The 9,146-nt window shown below is 40.1% G+C and overlaps 1 protein-coding gene across 1 annotated transcript in view; it reads right to left on the bottom strand.

The window, feature by feature from the left end:
• The window catches only part of SLC25A26 (solute carrier family 25 (S-adenosylmethionine carrier), member 26), a 210,961-nt gene that overhangs the window by 14,356 nt on the left and 187,459 nt on the right, over positions 1 to 9,146 (bottom strand). The window contains exon 7 of the mRNA XM_012641954.1: positions 439 to 503. Coding sequence (XP_012497408.1) covers positions 439 to 503 — 65 coding nt within the window. The remainder of the gene's footprint in view (positions 1 to 438; positions 504 to 9,146) is intronic.

Here is a 9,146-nt window from a genome sequence, read left to right as displayed (position 1 = left end):
CCTTTTTTAAAACAGTTATGGCAACTGTCTCAACCCATCTGGTTAAGGCCAAGCATGACCTTAAGTTCGGAGCTTATAGCTCACCTTGCTGCGTGGCACGATGCTAGTCAACCTCTCTAAGCCTTACGCTTGGTTACCAGTAAAAAGAGAGTTTATTTGAAAATAGCATGATGAGACAGTGGTGCTATCAGCTCTACTTGCTTACATAATGTAGGTGAAAATGATTTTGAAATGGTTAGATGCTATAGAGACACTGGTCACGGTGTTTATTGTGGATATTGGTCTATCAGTGTCGGTTTCATTAGAGGTTCCACAGGCAGCTCGAGGTGCTATTACAGGTAAGTGCTAGACCACTTTTATTCATGTTATATGCCCGTAAGTCCTAGCGCTGACAGACAAGCATCTGCTGTGTCGCTATTACGTTATTTTGCCTCTTACCTTTGCCAACATGATTCTTGTCTTTGCCACATCCAAAGGCGTGGTCACTGCAGCTGCAAATCCACCTGTGCATATGAGAATACCCAGCACGCAAGTGAGACACCATTTACTGTGCATGGTAATTTTATCATTTGCATTTTATCATTCCTTATAACTTCGCCAAAATCTCTTCTTTGTCATTATGTCTACTTGACTGGTTCGAGAACGGGATGCACACCCACAGTCTTTATCCACACGCTTCATTGCTTCTGCAGGTGCAGAACTGCATATAAAAGAAATATAAGAAAATGCTTTTCCCACTCAGGTGAAAGAAAATAAGGCCCCACAACACACGTATCTTGCTCTTTCATGGACTAGCAAACCAATCTGGGTGTGCATGTAAGTGTACGTACATGACGTGTGTGTGTGGCCAGACACCCACTCTCAACATGAGAGGCAGCCGCTCCAGATGCTTCTGCGGCCCATGCCTTTCTCTGGGCCACTGTTCCTTAAACACTTCCATCGTGTCTGCTCTATGTATAGCAAAACGGATGGAGTCACATGTATTGCTCTAGGAATTTTTGGTATAAATGGTTGGATTGTTCGGGTTAAGAGTAAAGCTCTCTGTATTTCACAGGCTCTGATTAGAGACGCCGGTGGCAGTGCCTGTATTTGTCACCTCTCTTCATCTGTTTAGAGTCAGTCTTGTGTCAACAGGCATCACACCTTACAGCTTCCTTCCCACCTCCTCTCATGTTCTCATCATCTAAATACCATGATGGCCAAACTGCCCACAGATTTTATAAGGGTTTGTACCTGTGAAAAGAGGAATTAAAGGACTTTTGCTTGTGAGCATAAACCACAGTTGATGGTGTCAATATTTTATTTACTACGGTACAAAGATATATTTTAAACCCCAAGAGGCCCTAAGGAGATAGAAATAATAAATCCTAAAGGGCTTTCAAAAGGTTCAGCTTCCATGAGCTGGGGGGAAGAGGCAGTTCTGCAAGGGCTGGAACACACGGGTGTGAGGGATGCTCCAGAAATAGCACTACTCTCCTCCTCGCTCCTGTGGCGTGTGGACAGGAAGGTCATTTGATATCTGCCAGATCTCCTTCTAAATATGTTCCCGAGATAAGATTATTACACGGAACTTCCTCCATATGTTAACATTTGTTACGACACTGACTTTCTGGAAAGTATACCTACTTACGCTATTTCACGTTTCAGTTTTGGTTACTCATGAGTGTCACATACCTTAGGGCTAAGGGGGTAGCAACTGACATGACCATTAGAATCCCCTTTGTTTTAGCTACTTTGGGATCATGAATACGTAAAATGCTTTGTTCCAAATTCAGAGACTTGCTAAATTTGAGGTCTTTTAAAATTTGGTGGGCTTAGTCCTGAAATTCTACTCTTTCATTTTTTTTTTAGCCACATATTCTGCCCTAGAAGAGTAAATATACCTTTAATTATAGAATAGGGTCCAGGAAAGCTTTGCACCCCTTTAAAAAATTATATTAAAAATGTATCTCCTAAGAAAGGAAGAAAAGGGAAAAAACTTACACTATCCCAAACTTACACTATCCCAAACTCCCCGCCCCAAATATTACATTGGGTTTTGTCTCCCTTATTAGCAGCAAAGTCTAGCCTGAAAGAACCCTTTTTTGTTGTCAGAAAGACCAAGGCTTAAATCTTTCCTCGCCAGCTGACTGGCCTTAGGTGATTACTTACTGTCTAGTTAAAGCGCCGTATGACACAGGTCCTCTTACTGCCCCACACTACAGGTGGGGAAACTGAAGTTTATGGAAGCTAAATAACTTGTAGAGGGTTTTACTTAGTGCACAGCTGAGACTTGATCTTAAGTCTGTCTTGACTCCAGACTTGGCCATGGTCTTCTAGTGCCCTCACTTTTCCCATGTGTAAGATGCAGGTAGTAATGACACAAAGATTAAGTAAGTCTATGCAAAGTGTTTAGAATCATGCCTTGGTCACAGCAGTGCTCAAAGTAATTAGCTCTTTTCTGAGTGGGCAGAGCTAATGTGTGACTTTTCTTCATATCTCTAGCCCAGCACACACAGCAGGCACTCAAAAATGTTTAATAAGTATCCTAGCCAGGTGTCGATAGTTGATAGTTTCTACAAACTGAAACTTTCAACTCATCCTCTAAAAGGGAGAGGGTAAGATGAAGGTAGAAGCCAGTATTTGCAGAGTGCTTACTTCGTATCTGGCATGCCAGAAATGCAGTAGGCACTTTCACTGATTACTTTATCTCATTTGCATAGGTATTATACTATGCCATCTTGCAATCAGCTTGCCCAGGGCCACACAGCTGCTATGGAGCTGGAACTCAAAGTCACATGTATCTTGACTCCAAAAGTAGTACACCTTCTGCTACATCATGCCTTTAATATAAGACAAAATTTGTCCAACTGTTACAGCTCATTTTCCCATTTGAAAATGTTCACAAACTGTCCTAAACCAATTAAGAAGTCCTGAAAAGTTGACAAGGAACATCTAATAAACTTGCTTACTTCAAATCAAACTTATTTTGGCCATTAAGCAAATGTTTACCATTCCTTTGCTGTGGATGACTGCCAATATTCTCTTAGAGATTTGTGTTTCGTGAAGGTAATACGAAGTTATAGGCGGAAACACGTGTGCTTAAACAGGTCATAATTTTACTACCATCATGGAAACTGTATTTTATATAAGTTACTAATAAATCAATATGCATGTCTTCAAATATCAAAGATTTCTTTAACTGTCAGACCTCACAATGTTTTTATAAGGCTGCAGAAGAAGATAAGGCTGTGAAGACAATATAATGGAATCACCAGTCCATTGGGGAGGGGGTTGGGCGCCAGGACTTTCAGTTAAAATATTACTATTTGCGACCTTTTACTTAAGGGAACTGTAAGCTTCTGGTAATAAACACCAGTAGCATGGTGCATGCTAACATATCAGACAGACAGGAAATAATTATTTGGTACTGCTTCAGTGTTCAGATCACTTGGGAAACAATAGTCTGTGTCTCCACTGGAGTTAGGTTTGTACTGCATGGTAGGCTAACTGCTTTCAAGGCCCAGATGCAGGGGAAACTAGACTTTTGTGATGAAACTACATCTCGTATTTCCTTAGAGAACAAATGCAGATTCTTTATCCACTGGTAGGCAAAGTGGCCACCTTCCTACAGTAGGGCTGGAGCTGTCACCTCCACGCAGCAGCTGAGAATGGGGTGGGGGCAGCCGTGAGGAAGTCCCACACCCGCCCCCCCCTGGGGACCTTGGTGGCCACATCCAGGCTCTACTCTCCCCTGATCGGGGGAACCTGCAGCCTCGAGGCCATGTGTGACCCTCCAGATCCCTGACTGTGGCCCCTCAACCGAATCCAAACTTCACAGAACAAATCCCTTTATTTAAAAAATGATTTGTTCTGTAAAATTTGGATTCAGTCAATAGGCCACACTCAAGGATCCAGAAGGTGACATGTGGCCCCAAGGCCTCAGGTCACCCCACCCCTGTAACAAGAGCATGCCTTCATGTACCTCTTACACATGATCTCCAAACAAGTGTCTAGCTGTGGAAGACTTCCAGAACAACAAAGGCCATGAACATGCTTTTGTTTGTATTTTAGAGATTGTGTCAGGCCTTCTCATTTGTTAACCAAATAATCCCTCACCCTAATTCTAGAATTTCAAGCCCATGGGGAGATCGCAATCTCTCCCTTTCTTCCTCTTTCTCTCCCTTCCCTCCATCTCTCCCTCCCCCGCAATCCCCTCCTCCTCTCCCAGACAATGTAAGGAGGTGTTTATCATGAGAAATTGATCAAAAAATACTAGAATACAAACATCACTATAGTAGCAAATGTCAGAATTATTCAGACTGCATTATGGGCTTTTGTTTAGAAATTAACTTGGAGTGAGGAAGTTGACAAAGTCCTTTTTTTTTTCCCCTAGTTTAACCCCTGACCAGAAGCCAAGGGAATTTCTGAGCATGACGAGCCATCAACACCTCCAGTCTAGAGAGACATTTTTGAGTATCTGTGCCAAGTAGTTTATAGAACAAGCATGGGCAAGGAAGAGTGCGGAGGATGGCACGCAGAATGATTTATTTGCAATGGTTTTAGCCTATTTAAACTTGGAAAAGCACTGGGGGATGAGAAATCTGGTTTCTGATTCGGAGGCTGGTGCCGTCACCGCCCGCAGGGCCGTGTTAGGGTAAAGTGTCTGCGGAGCAGCAGGGAGCGTCGTAAAGGGGCTGTGCAGGATGGCAAGTCCTCGCTCATCTCTGTGCCGAGCGGGCCGCGATGTCGCAACAAACTCTTACAGAACATGGCTTTTTCACAATCCGGAACATTTTCAAGTGATGTTTATCCTTCAGAAATGTTTTAAAATATTAATAGTAACCTTGTTCCTGTGGATCAACATTTATACCACATAAAATTTCAAAACAAAACTAGACAGAAATAAGAAATGTATTTATCTTTTGCTAAATACATGTGCATCTACTGACAACAGACTTTCTTGCAGGCCTTGGACAAAGTCCTTCACTTATCAGAACCTCAGCTGAAAAAATAAGATGCTTATATTGGAGGAATTTTAAAATATACAAGCTATTAGATAAGAGTATTCTTTATAGTAACATTAACATTTATTAAATAATATTAAACACTGCTAAAGTTAATTTGTTAATGTCATTTATTAATGACATTGTTCCTTCACTCAATAGAGAAGATAAATTATTGTGAGACTAGCTTTTCATTTCCTGGGTGTTGGCTGTTCTTGTTGAAATGGCAATAACTCCTACATCTGTTCCGTTTTACAGATGACAAATCAGGAGCACACCTGCTGTCTCAATCACTGAGGTTAATTAAGCTAGGAATGGTCGCTTCCACATTAGAGGTAAGGAAACCGGTGCTCGGGAAGGCTCCAAGTCTTATTCCTGACTTGGGGACAGAACAGACGTGACAGCCTTGCAAGTCAGACAGCCTGCGCTAGACGTGTGGCTCTGGGCACCCCACCTCCCGGTGTCCGCAGTTGTCACTAGAGCACCGGCTGTGCTGCTACACCCCTCCTGTGACCCACCTTAACTAAAAGGGCCCGGATGGCAGGTTCCTGCCACCGAGCAGACTACTTATAAAGTTTCCTGCCTTCCCTCCTTCTGACAAATGTGCTTAGTGCCTCTTACAGGGTATTCTTCAGAAAAGAAAATTGTGATGAACGTGAATTTCTTTAATAGTAACCATGCATCTGCAAGCAAATCTTTGAATCCGGTATTTAAGGAATGGGACCAGGGAACGTATACTTCTTCCTTCAACACATGGAGTTTTAGAGTATTGTTAACTGGCCTTCCTTATCCAGGATGACTAAGTTTCCATAATGTGCTCACTTTGTCCCCAGGGCCCAGGAGGGAGTCAACACAATGGCACATTTCTCTTAGGGACTGGGGAATAATGACTCCTGACCTCTGGAAAATGAATCAAGACCACCTACTTATTTCACACAGCTAATGCCTATGTGTCATGTGGAAACAATTACCATCATGGTCAGTCCGGGCTGGTTCCATGTCTAGAGGCTAGGTTCTTATTTTTGATTATCAATTCTACAAGTCAAACGGGTCTAATTATTAGTAATGAATCCTATAAAATATTTTGTTTTCCCAATCACTACAACAAAAAACCCAATCCAACAACCATTAAACAAATGGAAAAAGAATTATTTTCCAATAAAACTGACACCCTAAACTTGAGCTACCTGTCAACTTACTAGTTTCACATCTAAACTAAAAGTTTAGAATTTTCTGGCAAATTTACATTTCATTTTATTTCAACTGTAATTCTAATTTATCTTTATTTGAAACAACAAAATATATTTCTCTCTTGGGTTTTTAAACGTATCACTTATTAAATTCTTTAAAGCACCTGCGTTCTCATTAAAAGCTCATTGGAATATTCACATGACTTAGTGATGGATAATGCGATGTTGCGTATTGTCACTTTGCTCTTGCTTTCATGTCTCCAAAGTGCCCAGATGTGTAGACTGCCAGTTCCCTACACAGAGCAGTTCAGCGTTCAGTAAGCTGTGGAGCAGCCGCTGCTCTCCTGATACCAGTTAATCTGCAGTGCTGTCAAACATGTCACACGAACCGTGAATCATTGCCTTCTGCAGAAATCGCTTAAACCCCCAAAGCAATGCTCAAGGCAGACAGCTGCATGGTCAGCCCTGCACCCACAGCAAGTCACTTCCCACAGAGGACTTTATAAATCATCTTTAAGATAATCCCAGGGCCTGAGTGAAGGCTTTAATAAAGATAAAAAGAAAAAGGAAAATTTGTCAAAAACAAATTGGTTGTCTTTCAGGCAGACACATTTTGAGCAGGTTTTTTTTCCCCTAAGACATGTTCTTTTCTCAAACAACTAGTGGAACTCTCTTCATCTAAACAATCTGGAATTTCTAAAGAATGTTGTTTTTGCATAGTTAATATTTTCACATTTTTCTCCCCCTCTTTGGTCTTTCCCAGTATAATATAATCCTTTGCACCTGCAAAAGCTCCACAGACTGCTGACTGCCAAGAATCCACCACATGATCCTGCCTCCAGGACCAGAGGGCCTGTGTTTAAGGAGAAAGAAAAATACAAGTTATTAAATATTTGAATTTATCGGAACCTCCTGTGGGTTAGCTCTGGGGATGGGAACTTAAGTGAGAAGCTATTTTGGTGGCATTCTTCACTGATGACATAAGTGACTTTCCCAAGGATTTAACTGCATTCTAAAATAAGTCAAAGAAACAAGGGTGACAGCTACATTACAATGCTCAAAGGAAACAATTTTCAGGGAATATGTGTGATACACACACACATACACACACACGCAAAATCACAATTAAGACAGTGAACTTATCCATGAACTAAAAGTTTTCTTGTGTCTGTATGTAACCCCTTCCTGCCCCTCCTCACTACCCCTAAGCAATCTGATCTGTCATTCTATATTAGTTTGCCCTTTCTAGAATTTTATATAAATGTAATCATACATTAATTTTTTTTAAAAATATGGCTTTTCATTCAGAATTATTTTACAATTCATCCACGTCAAGCAGATATCAACAGTTCATTTCTTTTTTATTGGTAGGTAATATTCCATTGGTTATATGATAATTTATGTATTGACCTGTTGGACATTTGGAATTTTTCTAATTTGGGGCTATTACAAATAAAGATGCTACGAACATTTGTATAAGAATCTTTAATGGACACGTGCATTTCTCTCTCTGGGGGAAATACCTAGGAGTGGAATAGTTAGATCACATGGCAGGTATATATTTAACTTTTGAAGAACTGCCAAACTGTTTTCCAAAGTGGTTGTGTCATTTTACATTCCCACTAGTTCCAGTTTCTCTACATTTTTCCCAACACTTGGTATTGTCACCATTTTAAAATTTTAACCATTCGAGTAAGTGCATAGTTTTATTTCATTGTGGTTTTAATCTGTATTTCCCTAATGACTAATGATGTTGAGCTTTCTTATCATGTACTTATTTGCCATTCATTATAACTTCTTTGGTGAAGTGTCTGTTCAAATGTTCTGCACATTTTTATTGGGGTGCCTACTATCTAACTTACTGAGAGTCCAGGGTGAGAACCTGCAGCCTTAAGGCCACATGTGACCTTCTAGGTCCTTAAGTTGTAGCCTTTTGACTGAATCCAAATTTTACAGAACAAATGCTTTTATTAAAAGGGGTACAGCAGAGAAAGATGAAGCTTTTCTTGCCTCCTTTGGTGCTTAAAAAAGAACAATCTCAAAATCAGAAGCCCACAGGTTCTGATTAAATACACCATGTTATTTGCAAATATTTTTTCCTAGTCTGTAGCTTGTCTTTTCGTTCTCTTAACAATGTCTTTCAAAGAAAAAAGTTTTTAATTTTGGTCAAGTGCAACTTATTCTTTTATAGATCTTGCTTTTGGTGTCACATCTAAGAAATCTTTGCCTAACCCAAAATCACAAATTTCTCGATCCTGTGTTTTCTTCTAGAAATGTTAAGTTTTTAGATTTAACATTTATATCTATCATCCATTTTGAGTTAATTTTAATATATGGTACAAGGTGTGGATTGAAGTTCCTTTGTTTTTAAATGTGGATGTTTAATTATTCCAGCAGCTGGAGAAGACAATCTCCCTTTCTCCAATGAATGCGGAATCTCACTCTTGTCAAAAATCAATTGTCCATATATGTGTGGGTCTATTTCTGGACTCTCCATTCTGTTCTAATCTATGTATCTATCTTGCTGTTGATTCCATACTTTCTTGACTACTGTAGCTTTATAATAAATATTGAAATCAGGTAGTATTAAGTTTTCTATATTTGCTCTTTTTCAAAGCTGTTCTGACTATTCTAGGTTCTTCACATTTCCATATGAATTTTGAAATGGTATTACTGATTTCTACAAAATAGCCTACTGAGATTTTGATGGGATGCACTGAATTCAGGGATCATTTTGTGTTAATAATATTGAAGGTTTTTTCTTCTTAGGCAGGCATCTCTCTCCATTTACTTAGGCTTCCCTTAATTTCTCTCAGCACTGTTTTGTAGTTTTCAGTATACAGGTCTTGCACTGGTTTTGTCAAATTTATCCCTAAGGAAAATGAATCAAGACCACCTACTTATTTAACACAGCTAATGCCTATGTGTCATGTGGAAACAATTACCATCATGGTCAGTCCGGGCTGGTTCC

The sequence above is a fragment of the Propithecus coquereli genome, unplaced genomic scaffold (genome assembly GCF_000956105.1).
Source record: "Propithecus coquereli isolate 6110/MARCELLA unplaced genomic scaffold, Pcoq_1.0 Scaffold1, whole genome shotgun sequence".
NCBI classification, from domain to species: domain Eukaryota; kingdom Metazoa; phylum Chordata; class Mammalia; order Primates; family Indriidae; genus Propithecus; species Propithecus coquereli.
The sequence above is the reverse complement of the archived record's forward strand: the minus strand, read 5'-3'. Positions and strand labels throughout refer to the sequence as shown.